The 14,365-nt window shown below is 41.4% G+C and overlaps 2 protein-coding genes across 5 annotated transcripts in view; one reads left to right on the forward strand and one right to left on the reverse strand.

Annotated features, from left to right (window-relative positions):
- The first annotated feature begins 2,620 nt into the window (after positions 1–2,620).
- LOC131104027 (metabotropic glutamate receptor 7-like) overlaps positions 2,621–14,365 on the forward strand; it is a 161,916-nt gene continuing 150,171 nt past the window's right edge. Inside the window, exons 1-2 of one of the 4 annotated variants that reach the window (XM_058050720.1) lie at positions 2,621–2,676; positions 9,832–10,018. In XM_058050720.1, the coding sequence (XP_057906703.1) occupies positions 9,962–10,018 (57 nt within the window). In that variant the 5' untranslated portion in view covers positions 2,621–2,676; positions 9,832–9,961. Of the gene's footprint in view, positions 2,677–5,589; positions 6,274–8,770; positions 9,057–9,831; positions 10,019–14,365 lie in introns of those variants that run through there. The other 3 variants (XM_058050719.1, XM_058050717.1, XM_058050721.1) reach the window with 3 other exon arrangements.
- On the reverse strand, positions 5,516–10,684 carry LOC131104029 (amphoterin-induced protein 3-like). Its single transcript, XM_058050725.1, has 2 exons — positions 10,252–10,684; positions 5,516–8,537 (listed from the first exon to the last, which is right to left on the reverse strand). The coding sequence occupies exon 2, from the start codon at positions 8,489–8,491 to the stop codon at positions 7,109–7,111; it is 1,383 nt and encodes a 460-aa protein (XP_057906708.1). The 5' UTR covers positions 8,492–8,537; positions 10,252–10,684; the 3' UTR covers positions 5,516–7,108.

Genomic DNA, 14,365 nt, shown 5'->3' on the forward strand with positions numbered 1-14,365 from the left:
CTGACATGACGAAAGATGCATACTACAAATGTACACCAGAGGGCGCCAATTGACTAACTGGGAAAATAGGTTAACGTCTTATCTCCAAAGCCAGTTTGTGCTATAGCAGCGCCGTAATCTTTGGAAAATAACCAATTCTCTCTCATTAAATCGACTGTAACTCACACATCCTTATTTGCTGGGTAGCGTTTTAATGAGCGACAATGGTTTGTTTTTTTTTTTTAAATATATGTATACTGTACCGTATTTAGGGCGTCCCAAAGGCGCCGTGGAGGAAATACACTGGCAGATTGATTCTGCTGCAGAGCATCACTGACAGCTCAACGGATTTGTAGAAATGAACATGATGAAAAATATAATATAAGTACGCTTAAGAGATAAAGGAGCCTATCTAATGAATGGATCAAAAGAAGGTCTCTGTGTCATCCCTGATGAAAAAAAACAGCACTGCTGGTCTATGCACCAGCACAGTTCCCATGCCTAATTTCCAGCAGTCTGAATAATGATGCAGGTCATGTGATCAGCATGATCATGTCATGCAAGTTTTCTTTCAAGGGGACCTATTATGCTTTTTCCACTTTTCTGACCTATAAATGTAGTTAGAATGTTGTATTCTCGTGTTAGAATTGCAGTCTCCAGAGGCCAAATTGGCCAAGTCCTTGTCTTTGTCCTACACTAATATTGTTTTTTTTTTATAATGCTGTGTTAAATGAAGTTATGATAAAATCTATAATATGAGTTCCCATCACTTGATTCATGAAACATGAGTAAATGTCACTGACCAAGCCAAGGTGGCATTCATCATGAGCCTACTTACCGAAAAGGCGTCTCCGTGGGCCCGAACCCGAAGGAAAGTGTTCCACCATCCTAACCAGGGTAGGGAGGCTGGTAATTGACTCCTCGATATCAGACACGGGGGTCGCTCGGTGGCAGCGTTCTCCGTAGACTTTCGGATTTTAGCAGCAGAGAGCGAATATGATGACAAAGCATTATGGGGCATTTTCACAAATCTCTCCACAATCTCTCCGCATCCTATCGCTATGACACCCTGCGAAATGAGCTCCGAGATTGGACACCTAACGGGGGGGGGGGGGGGGGGGGTCGCGGGGCCACGCACTCACGACATACAAAGACTCATATACACATACCCTCCGTGATGCTAGTCTTGTGTTTATGTTGTGTAAACAATATGTTTACTTGTGCAACTGTATGCTGATTTTTTTCCCCTCCTCGTGTTGTTCCCCTTCCTACCCCTCTTTCATCACCCAATCATCCTGCCCTGTCACCCCTTGTCTCACTGTGCGGTATATTGGATATGTATGGGCGGATGATTGCACAATTTCCAAGTGACAAGAATAAAGGCCATCTCAACTGGCCAACGTCTCAACTCCCCGTCAAGCCCGCTGGTGATTATTTCTCACAGGATTTGACTTCACTCTAACCTACAGACTTGGATCACAAAAAACATTAAGCCTGATGGACTCTCCAGAGAGCTCAGCCCGGCTGATGTGGACCATCATACCCGTAGCCGAGGTGTTGGGGGGGCTCTCCAGTGGGAGGTGGAATGGAAGGTGTCAGAATCCGCCACTGGTGTGGAAGAGTCGGATGGGTGCCCGGAATGCAGACTGTTCATGTTCACAGGAGTTCAGGTCAGAGGTGATGCAATGGGACCACACCTTCCAACGCAAGCAGTTCCGAAGTTGCTACTACCGTATTTTCTGGATTATAAGTCGCTCCGGAGTATAAGTGGCACAAGGCCAAAAATGCATAATTAGGTAGAAAAAAACATACATAAGTTGCACTGGAGTATAAGTCACATTTTTTGCGGGTAATTTATTTCCCAAACTACTTGACCAAAACAGACATTACGCCATCTTGGAAGGCAAGTTGTAACAATAAAAGAATAGAGAACAGGCTGAATAGGTGTAAGATATGTTAACACAATGCTTATTCAGCTACACTAAAAATAAACATGAACACAAAAGGTGTCCAGTGTTTATGGAACATAAACAAAACTTTTTTCATTTATAAGTCGCTCTGGAGTATAAGTCGCAGGAACAGCCAACCTATGAAAAAAAGTGCCACTTTTTTTTTGGAAAATACGGTAGTTTGTAAAATAAATTACTCCAGTGCGACTTATGTATGTTTTTTTCTACCTAATGATGCATTTTTTGCCTTGTGCGACTTATACTCTGGAGCGACTTATAGTCCAGAAAATACAGTAGTAGCAACTTCAGAACTGCATGCGTTGGAAGGTCGCAGTAAACCCAAGTCTACTTTTCAATGTTTACCAAATAAAATGCCATTTTAACAATGTAATGTATTCACTTTGACATATATATATATACATATACATATACATATACATATACATATACATATACATATACATATACATATACATATACATATACATATACATATACATATACATATACATATACATATACATATACATATACATATACATATACGTATATATTGTAATATCTGTGACTTTGTGTGTTTGGCCCTTTAATAGGGCGGGGCTTGGAAGGTGACGTGCGACGTCACAAGTGAGAGAGTGAGGCTGGGCGTGGCGCTAGGTGAGAGAGACCAGAGAGCGTTAGCTTGGAGTGGAGTGGAATGGAGAGTTTACGTGTGTTGTCGTGGGTCGTGACCCACAGCAGCCCTGGTGTGAGTAAACAATAGTTTACAGAGTTAACCGGCTTTAATAATTAATAATGCAACTGAAGTGTATCGGCGACGTGAGAGTCTCTTCTTTACCACAACCAGGGGCATTACAATATTAATTTGACTTCTATATATTAACTTTGTTATTTTGACCAGAGTGACAAGACTTTGCAACAGAAAAAAGATTGCTTACATAACATTCAGGATCTTGTTGAACAATTTACTCAAAGGTTTATTAAATGTGCTCCTTTCTTAACACAGGAAGCAACTGTCTCTTCGTCATAGGCTTTCCATAACAACCGTGTTGAGGCTATGGCGACATCTAGTGGTCACGTTTGGGATTACGCTTTTACTTTGCTGCCTATTAATACATATAACATGATTGTACACATTTTTTACACATTTTATTGAACCATAATGAACAGTTTACCTGTTGTCCAAAACATGCTAGATTAATTGGTGACTCCAAATTGTGCATAGGTATGAATGTGAGTGTGAATGGTTGTTTGTCTATATGTGCCCTGTGATTGGCTGGCAACCAGTCCAAGGGTGGAGTCAGCTGTGGTGGGCTCCAGCATCCCCCTGAAAATGGATGGATGTACTAAAGCGCAAGAATAGCAGATGCTGCTGTCTCCTTATAAGAACTTGTGAGACGTCAGTACATGCAAACGTTCAGTAAAATGACAATTTTTTGTCGTGCTACTTTATGAAATCCATTAAGAAGCTTTTTTTGCACTCACTTTGCAGAGTTATCTCCAAAGTCGCCCATCTGTGCTATTGTAATCTTTCTCGAGCCTCCTTTTTTTTTTTTTGTTCTAATGTAACCGCGGGGAAAGTAGTTGCAAGGTTAAATGAAACGCTGCGTACGTTCTCACGGGTTGATCACCCATCCCCATTTACACTGCGCCCAACAGATAAAATTGCTTACATCATATCCTTTAGGTTGAAACGCATCTGTTAATCAGGAACGATAAATCCCAAGCCAGCTGTGTGTGCTGTGCCACAGAGCAGAGGCAGATTAGAGGGATTTAAGGACAATGAAACATAGCACCTGGTTTTTGCTCGCATGTGAATCTACTCCAGCCTTACCCCGACTCATCACACCATGTAATGTTTGGCAGAACTCTGTCCGACACACGTTACATAACGGGACCGGGATGCTGCCCGTTATTTCAACATAACAAATCACAATGATGCTTTATGTATTTGTAATAATGTAGAAATCACGTTTGAAATGAATTTAATGTCATGGATTTGAATGTGACAACTTTATTTTAACAAGGGAACAATGCTAATGCTTTTCCGAATGACAATGAGACAACATAGAGTAGCTGAAACAAACACCTTCATACAAACGAAATGAATTATCTTTCCCGACCCAATTTCAAATTTAAAATACTCCAATGATATAATAGCTTGGCTGAATACTTCAATATTTGCAGAGAGTCAATATTAGTCGCCTGTCCGCTGTGTTCCATTTTGCATTTGCATTAGCACAATGTAGCGATCAAACACTCAGTGAGAAAAGATTGGCCGGACTTGACTGTCGGATGCTTAATTTTGTGCACATGCTTGAATGAATGTGCACTGTGTTTTAGCAGCTGTAAATACTCTTACTCATTGATGCATATCAAATATAATTGTATACCACGCTGACTTTTCTCAGGACCTCAATCACTGAACCTTGGATGTGGCTGGCAGTCATTGACACGTCGACACAAACCCACACAAACTCTGTGCTGATATGCTGGAGCTACTCCTTATGTTCATGTTTGTTTATGTTTGCGGTTGTTTATTGAGTATCAAAACAATTGTCATATCGCTGGTGATACATACATATCATTATAGTACCGAAATTTTAAAAATTATTTGAATAGAGCAATGAAACCTATCACAAAGAGTTTGCTTGTTGATTGATTTTTAAAGGGGAACTGCACTTTAAAATACTGATTGATACTAACTAACTAATAAGACACCTTGCGGAAGAGTGGATACCTAGCTCTCGATTTTGCGACAAAGTCTCAACAAGATGCTCGTTTGCATTCAGCATTTTTTTTTTTTACCTGAGGACTGGAGCACACGCCTTGTGCTGGAAGATACAGCCATCTCAAGAACTAGCATACTAGCATATATATCATGTATCAATGCGCCAAGAAAATAAGTTTCGGTATTGTGTCAAATCATCAAACTACGGCAAGATACTGCAACTATTACATGTTATCATCTGTGTACGTGTTAATGCATGATCACAGCATGTATATAAAATTTTGTATGTATAACAGTTGGTTTTTTGGGGGGGGTTTCATAGTCGAAATAAGTGTATCCCAATGACACCATTGTAAGCTAGCTGCTGGAAGATACAGCCATCCCAAGAACTAGCATACTAGCATATATATCATGTATCAATGCTCCAAGAAAATAAGTTTCGGTATTGTGTTAAATGTCAAGATACTGCAACTATTACATGTTATCTTCAGTGTACATGTTAATGCGTGATCACAGCATGTATATCAAATGTTGTATGTATAACAGTTGTTTTTTTGTGGGGGGTTTCATAGTCGAAATAAGTGTATCCCAATGACAGCATTGTAAGCTAGCTGCTGGAAGATACAGCCATCCCAAGAACTAGCATACTAGCATATATATTGTGTATCAATGCACCAAGAAAAAATGTTTTGGTATTGTGTTAAATCATCAAACTACGGCAAGATACTATCAGTGTACTATTAATGCATGATCACATTATATATATATATATATATATATATATATATATATATATATATATATATATATATATATATATATATATATATATCAAATTTTGTATGTGTAACAGTTATTAGTTTTTTTTGGGGGGGGGGGGTCATAGCCAAAATAGGTGTATCCCAATGACAGCATTGTAAGCTAGCTGAAATTAACTAGTTTTCTCGTGTTGTAATGCACAGAAAAGGGAAATAATATTAAATATTGTGAATGAGGGGCAAAATTCCTCCCAAAAAAGTGCAGTTTCCCTTTAAGTCATTTCTTTTAATTTATGAATTTTTCACATGAACAACATAAACAGGAAACAAGGGCAGTTTTAACTAAGGTTTCAGGATGATTCTTCTATGCCGCAATATTTTCTTCCATGAGCCTCATGCCTCCTCTTTGACATATAGCAAGGATTACATCTAATCTCATTGATCCCTGATCAAGTGTTTGCTCTAAGATTAAACCAAAGGATAAAAACATTATAGAGGCTTGGACTAAAAGAATTGATTTGTTTCTTTTGATTGTGATTCCGGACAATTGGACCCTCCTTGAGCTTTCATGTCATTGATTCATGTTTTCATGCAGCACTCTGGTGTTCTGTTCATGGAGTTCTCACATAAGCTATCATGTCTTTTATCTCCTCTGTTGCTGTGTGCGTCTATGAAGGGAAATCTATACAAAGTAATGACCACTCTTTAATATTCTGGCTCATGTTTCTATGTGGAGCCATATTCAATGGCTGGGATGCATGATTAACAATAATATAATACCATAATACCAGCCCAGGGTGTACCCCGCCTCCTGCCCGAAGACAGCTGGGATAGGCTCCAGCATGTCCGTGACCTCGTGAGTATAAGCGGTAGAAAATGAATGAATAAATAATAGAATCATAATTAGGAAGTAATAATATGCAGAGTACACTGTGAAATTAGGGTTACATGGTTAGGGGTTGGAGTTAGGGGATCGGGTTAGAGGGTTAGGGTTAGATGGTTACGGTTAGGGGATAGGTTTAGAGGGTTTGGGTTAGAGTTAGGGTTAGATGGTTTCAGTTAGGAGTTAGGGTTAGAGTGACAGTTAGGGGATAGGTTTAGAGGGTTAGGGTTCGGGTTAGATGGTTAGGGGTCACGGGTAGGGGATAGAGCTAGAGGGTTAGAGTTAGGGTTAGATGGTTACGGTTAGAGGGTTAAGGTTAGAGTTAGGGGTTATAGTTAGGGGTTAGGGTTATGGGATGGGGTTAGCAGGTTAGGGGATGGGGTTAGCGGGTTAGGGTTAGATGGTTAGGGGTTACGGTTAGGGGTTAGGGTTAGAGTTAGGTGGTTACGGTTAGGGGATTAGGGTTAGTGTTAAGGTTAGGGGATAGGGTTAGCAGGTTAGGGTTAGGGGCTAGGGTTGGGGTTAGGGTAGGGTTAGGGGGTTAGGGTTAGATGGCTAGGGCTTACAGTTAGGGTTAGATGGTTACGGTTAGAGGATTAGGGTTAGAGTTAAAGTTAGGGGTTAGGGTTAGAGGGTTAGTGTCAGGGTTAGAGTTCTAAGGTCTTATGTGACCATGTAAAAGGATGAAAGCACATTTGTAGGCAAAGATCCTCTTGTGATTCTGAACCGTTGGTGACATCCAGGAAAGAAAGCCGATGTCTGACAAGAGAACTCAACACTTGGGTGAACGATGAAGAACGGACCATCATCAACTTTCACTCGTCCACTCGAGTCCCTCCTCACTCAACATGGGCTGCATAAACGCCACATGCTTATTACCGTGGATTTTGTGCTGATCTGCAGTACAGGGGGAGAAAACCGAGGTCAGGTTGCCAGGGTCACACGCCCCAACCGGGATGACTGGAGGTTTGGGCTGCTTACAGCAGCTGCATCGACACGGTGTTAGGTAGAGGTACACCAGGATGAGGATCATGGTCACCACACAGCCAAGCAGTGTTGTGTAACCTGTGTTGAAGGACTCTGCTGCAGGCAAGAGCACGGTCACATTTATTTCTCTGGTTGCATTCAGTACCTGTATACCATCCACGGCCGTACACACATACAGGCCTGAGTCATTGACCTTGGCTGCTTGCATCTCCAAGGTCCCATTAGCAGACATGCTCATTAGAGTGTCGTTGATGTTGTACTGGGTGATGATGCCCTGTTTGGGGGTAAGCCAAGTATATGAGAGATTGGCGCCGCTCAAGGATGTTTGGCAATCCAGACGGACCCTTTGTCCCTCTGTAACCAACACTTTAGAGAGGAGCACAGTTACAGGCTGCGAGACGGCTCCTTCCACGGTGCAGTTGTTGAAAAAGCGAGTGTGTCGCAGGAACTGGATGGAGGCACGGGGGTCCCCGTAGATGCTGCAAATGTGCTCCTCCGTGAAATCCCTCAGCGTGTCGTACCCTCTAAGATCCCAGTGCCAGAATACGCTGTACATGGAGCAATCGCAAATAAGAGAGTTGTTATGGAGAAAGAGCCCCCGCTGCACTAAACTCGGCAATGCTTTCAGATCCTCCCATGGCAGATGTGTCATACGATTGGACGAGAGGTCAAGCATGGTCAGAAAAGGGTGGCTGTGGTCTTGGATGGAGAAGAAGGGGAAATTGGTGAGCTGGTTGAGGCTGAAGTAGGCTTTTTTCAGACTGCTCAGACCGCTCAGTGTGCCAGCTTCCACCTGTGTGATTTTATTGTTGAAGAGCAGGAGCTCCTCCATCCTCCACAGTCCCTGGAAGTAGTGCTGCTCCACCACTTGGAGCTTGTTGGAGGACAGGTCCAGATATCTTATACTTGAGGCATTTTGAAACAGCCCGTACGTCAAGCTGGTCATCTGGTTGTGGGCCATCCGGAGGTTCTCCAGTCTGGACATCTTGCTGAAGCTACCTGCACCCAACCAGGATATATGGTTGTGGTTGAGATCCAGCGTGACAAAGAACTTGGGCAGAAACTTGGGTAACTTGGTGAGACCGCTGGAGCTGCAGCTCACTGTGTCGGATGTGCAGAGACACATGGATGGGCAGGTCTCCTCACTGGAGTGGAGGAGATAGAAGAGCGCCAGAATAGGAATGGGATTCGCTCCAGGGATCATTTTTCTAGAGGTCAGCACCTGGTAGGTGTGGAATTTTTCCAGGTTTCTAGAAAAGAATAAAAACAGTAAACATTAGGGGTGCAATGGTACGCCATAATCACGTGCCTCGCTTTAAGGTCACATTTTAGTCCATTTTACGTACAGTAACGGAACAAATCTGCTTATATTTGTTAATAAATAGAATACAGAAAAAAATTAAGATTTAGTTTGATACATTTTGTACATTAAAGATGCAAAAATCAATCCAGTGTGGGTCAATATATTGTCATCAGCTACATAAGCTTTGTGTAAAAGTCCACAAAGTAAATTAGTGTCACATTTAACAATATATATATCATCGGGAAGTAATAGAACAGCAAAATTGTGATTTGTTTGGGACATTGTAATTATAAGCAATTATTCATTGAAACAGCTGTTTTGCCAAACACATTCTATTTAATGGGACATTCCTAGTTCTGCCACTAGGAGGCAGTGCAGCGATTCCCCCTCACTAAATAACTGATAGCACTTCCTCATTCCACTGACATTTCGTGCACGGCTCACTTCCTGATGACTGTTTTAACAGGTGGGTGTCCATTTAGTGTCACAAACAACATGTACACATTATTAATAAGCTTAGTTGACAACCAAGGGCTGTTTTTGCGACGTTTGGATAAGATTTAGGTGGTTTTGTGGGTGTATTTGAACAGGCTGATATTTCCGTTTTTTTCGGAATATATACTTCCGGTCTGTTCTTTGTTTAAAATGGCGGATCCGCCAGTTGGTGTCTGTGATGAACAGAAATTATCATTTTTGCTCCATAACACACACACATTTGTATATAGGATAACTTTGATGCAATATTGATGTTTATATGTTTGTGACTTGTGTACATAGAAATAATGTTAGCTGGAAAAAATGCATATATTCACTCAGTGCATAATACAGTACATTACTAGCAATATGCTAGCTTGTTTAATATATAGTTGAAAATACACTATGAAGGAATATTTAGTATAGTAATGGTATAGTATATTTAGTATATAATATAGTTATTCATGCAAAATGTGTCTCGTTTTTGTAAGAAAAAGCTTACATTTTGGGGAATGTGATGTCCAGAAGACCAGCTACTAGCATGACCAGCATATGTTGTGTTTTTCTGTGTATAATAATGTCAGCTACCAGCATGAAAACACAACTTATACACAAAACGTATGCTGTGAATGCTGTTTTTTCCAGCAGGGAAGATTTTATGTCAATGTTTGTTATGTCAACGATGGAATTTAATTCAATTCCGCTGAGGAGACTTGATGGAGAAGACATTACATGCATGTTTAATTCATTGATTCTCTTTTTAACAGGCCATCACACACTCCAACCAGTTGAACTCTAATCCCTTCATGGGATCTCACGCTGAGACCTGCAACATTGGCTCAAGAGTTAGCCAAAGGCTGGGCTGCACTGTTTTCGTCCACCTAGAGCTCTGCTTCCATGCTGAATGTCTCGCCATTTTGTCCACTTTTAGTCACGCTACCTGGGCTTGTGGAGGTACGTATACACTTTCTGTATCATTACTCCAGTAAACGTCATCTTTTTATGATGGCCATTTGAGGCCTTTGACCTGAACTAAATAAAACGCATTCAGATACTCAGAGAGCAAATGTGTGTATTTCAAGTCTAAGTTCAATGCAGCAATTTGTGTCATTTTTTTGTGCATTTTTTCTTCTTGCAGCAGTGCATTTAGCCTTCGTCACGTCATACAAGTATTTAAACATATTTACCTTAAAGGAGAAGAAGTCTTCTCAGCTGGTATCAGATGACTTAAAGTTGAACATCATCAGCACTTCCTGCAAGTAATAATGATGCTCTTGATGGGAGGAAATTTAGCGAAAGGTGCAAAATGTCAGTTTTGCCGCACTCATTCCTACAAAATTGGATTTTGAAAAGACCACCAGAACCATGGACCCAAAATAAACCGCCTATTGACATGAAAGTAAAAACTTACTACAGCTTTTTTTTCTTTTATGAAGTAGTATCCTTCATTGAATGCCAACAAGTTTTTATCTGCTTCTCAGAGCCTCAATCCCGAGGCAGTCGAAGAACAATTTCATTGCTGTCGCCTATCTTCTCAGCCAAGTTTAAGGTCCTCCTACTGGCTCTCTCCTCGTCCCATACAAGACTGCAGCTCACCAAACATCCTGCGGTGCTTTGTGGTGTATAACAAACAGCTCTCTTAATCTCCCACAATCCCCTCCTCCTCCTCCTCCTCCTCCTCCTCCTCTTCCACCACGTATCATTTAGAGACCAGCCTTGTGTCTCCTTCTCTCGTCATTGAGTAATGATGCCTCTGTGGCCTGCTCTCACCGGTTCAAAAGTATCAGCTTTCTCGCCACGTTCTATTAATATTCAGCTTCATTAAAATTTCAGTATTTTGCTTACAAAAGGATTGCGTCAAACTGTTAAAAATTACTCTAGAATATTGTATGTTTACCTCTCATTTGTAATCCTTGAGGAAAGAAACCTCGCTATGCCAGCTTGGTCTTTGTTGAATTGTTGTAGTAATTACAAATTAGTTTACCACCTCCACCATTTGTCTTGGTTTGATTAATTGGAAGCTTCTCTCCTGACTGTCCTTTCTTTTTTAGATGTGTCAACTGGATAGCGCTTATACCTGACAGACTCACACAGCCACAATCTCACACACACACACATGAAATGTCTTAAGGAGTGTATATTTTTCTTTCTCTCTGAGCCCCCACATCCTTCCCGCCTTCCCTGACTTCCACCGTGGGTTTGACTAGATATTTTCTGCTTGGTCATGGTGGTCCTGACAGCTCTGATTTCTGTCACAGTGAATTATCTTTGCCTTCTAGCAGCCACCTCCTCAATGCTGTACACCCCCCAAATCCCCCCCCCAACACCCATCTCTGTGAGTGCTGGGAGCTTTGACTGACTCCAGCTCACACACCGAAACCTGTTCACTGTGGTTTTCAGGCTTTCTGAATGGAGATCCCTGCTCGGAGCAGATGTGGACATTGATGGAGAATGTTAGGTGGCGTGCGATCAGTGTTGCTCCGTGTTGTTTTAAGAGCAGGATTAAGGCTACAAATGCACATTTGGATGTATTTGTGTTCAAATAAACACACCATCCGGGTTGGCATTGTGGCTTTTCACGCAGTCTTGTCCCAAGGCGAGTCAACAGCTTGGCTGGAACATGTAAGGAATTTATACACCCACGTGTACATTGGAAATATGTTTGAGAATGATTCCTAACACACTCTCCTTGTAGGAGTAATGTTTATTTTCTGCACGAAATGCATATAAATGTATCTATGATTTCTAATGGCCTGCAAATTGAACTTAGTCCCACAGTATGGATAGCTGTACAGCTTTTTAAATATTCATGCTTCATTGATTGCTTCAATGTATTATATAACACTCCTGTTCATTGAATGGGCTTCACAGCCCAAGGAATATAATCACATCAGATGCATGTGTTCATCTGCATAACCTGGACAATTTCAGTGTTTGATGCTCTGAATCTGCAGCTTTATGATCTCCATAGCGGTATTTTTTTTTTACTGTGCAGGGGAATGTTTACATCTTCTCATCCTGTACTTGTTTTGCGGCCTCATTATTTTCAGTATTGACTTCTGCACTGGAAGATATTTATCAATTTCAAATGCAATAATTAGTCATTGTACTGAGGAATCATTTCCTTTAAAGAATGAACAGGAAAGCAATGCAAAACACTGAGTGCATACGTATTTAATTAAATGTACATTTTAGTTGATTGCTCCCATTTATACAATAATCAAAGTAAGGTGGGGGATATCCAAAATTTCCCCCCGAGGGTCACAAACTGAAAAATCAAAAACTGTATACTCGGTAAAAAGCCAAAAAAAAAGGACGATTATATGTATATACGTATTTAAAAACAAAGTGTCAGCTTTTTGTTATTGTAAGTTATTTGTCAATACTTCAGCTTTTTCTGGTTACATTACTGTACGCCCTTTTGCTCCTTTCCCCCCTTTTTTGTTGTTGGTTTATGTTGTTAAATGTCGCGGGCCAATAAGAAATAAGCTGCTACCCCCTCACTGGCGGGACTTACTCATTCCGGTGAGGACGCCTGATGGAGGCTTGCATGTCTCAGATATTGAATCTTTTTTACAGCGAGGTGTCCAGAGGACATGTACACATTCCTAATATGTTTAGGGACAACTAAGGTCTGGTTTTGCGACATATGATGATGCTCTGATGCTCTGCTGTGAGGATGACGAGTTGCTTTGCAAGGGTTCTGTAGAACCGCTCAACTAGCCCATTCACTCCCCTCTGGGGAAGTAGAAGTGGTCCACACATTCCTCTTGAGACATATCTGACAGCGCCTTTTCCATGAAGCTTTCAAATGTAGCTGTTGCTTTGCAAAGGTCGAAGCAGAGGACATGGAACTGATGACCACCCCACGTCATCACGTGGCGCCAATAGCATCCACCGCCTGCTGCCTTCACTTTCGGGGCTGAGCCTCCACGCCATCCAGTGTTTTAACTTCTGACACCAGTGCAGCGTCGTAGCTGATTCAGTCACAAGACTGAGGGCAATAACACGATAACAAGCTTTTTATTGCACACAATAATGGCTACTGGCACCCGATCGCAACCTTAACTCACTCCCAAAACCAAAACACCTCCAACCCTGGTGCATTCACGGCCACCCAAAACAGTCAGACACTCCAGAACACAACATGCAAAAAAGAAGACATCAAGGCCGCTACAATATACATACTATATATATGGTAATGCAACAGTAAGTGAAGATATCATCAGCAAGTAGCGAGGGCGTACCTGTGGGTCTCCCATTGGTTGTGCCCGACTCGTGACGAGTGACACCACAGCCGAATTGAAGCAAATACATTCAGATATTTCAATCTTGTCCAGATACACAACATGAAGTCGCTCTACTCTTCTCTCCTCTTCTGCTGCAGCAGGACTGGTACATCATGTCACTTGAAGGAGCGTCCGTCATCACCATGGTTACCGTTCCATACCTAGCTTCTGTGTAGGCCAAGCTGTGATTTGACCCGTAAAATACCTTCGCTACTGAGATGATGTCTTATGTGGAAAACAGCCACGGTACGATCAGTGTACCGTGAAAAACACGTAAGACCAATCCCAACATCGTGTTTGCCATTTTTTAGTCTGTTCGCCTTTTTATGTTTTTAATACTCTTTTCATGTTTCTGCGGTTCTGCTGTCTCAATCCATGGCAAATCTTCAGCAAAGTGAATAATAGGCTGAGAAAGGGGATTGGGAAAGGTACTGTTTTGCTGGCAAAAGATATCAATAAAGTCAATCAATAAGATATTAATGCAAGATAATGAATATTTTTATCAAATCGTAATGATGTGATTATATTCAGGGGGTTATATTGGCTGGATTTTTTGTTGGGGGCTTGGGGGTCAGACCCTTGTATCCCCTGTGCAAATGACTTGCCTGGCAAGTAGGTTGCTGAAAGATGGAAAAGGGGTAGGATTAGCTCATGCTTCTTCCTCCTCCTTTTCGGATGTGTTGAATAATATGGTTACAGAATACTTCATTCATTTAGTCAGTAGAGTCAGAGCAGTCATGAACAAAAACATAAAACAAATATTAATATTTGTCCAATGAAATGTATTCTAAATGTATTTTCTGTATGCCTAATCATTTTAACGTTTTCTGAAGTAGAAGTTGCTGAATTTGCTAATCCTGAAGCTGCCTTAAGCGTGCCTGCTTACTGTCACACTACACAATGGCTTGGATCATGGCGCCTGCCAGTGTGTGTTTGTCAGCATGTTGCCAACAAATAATGTTCCAGGAACATTTATTATACACCACGACTTTAGGTATACAAAACGGTGGTG

This window comes from Doryrhamphus excisus, chromosome 16, assembly GCF_030265055.1.
Source record: "Doryrhamphus excisus isolate RoL2022-K1 chromosome 16, RoL_Dexc_1.0, whole genome shotgun sequence".
In the NCBI taxonomy this organism is placed as follows: Eukaryota; Metazoa; Chordata; class Actinopteri; order Syngnathiformes; family Syngnathidae; genus Doryrhamphus; species Doryrhamphus excisus.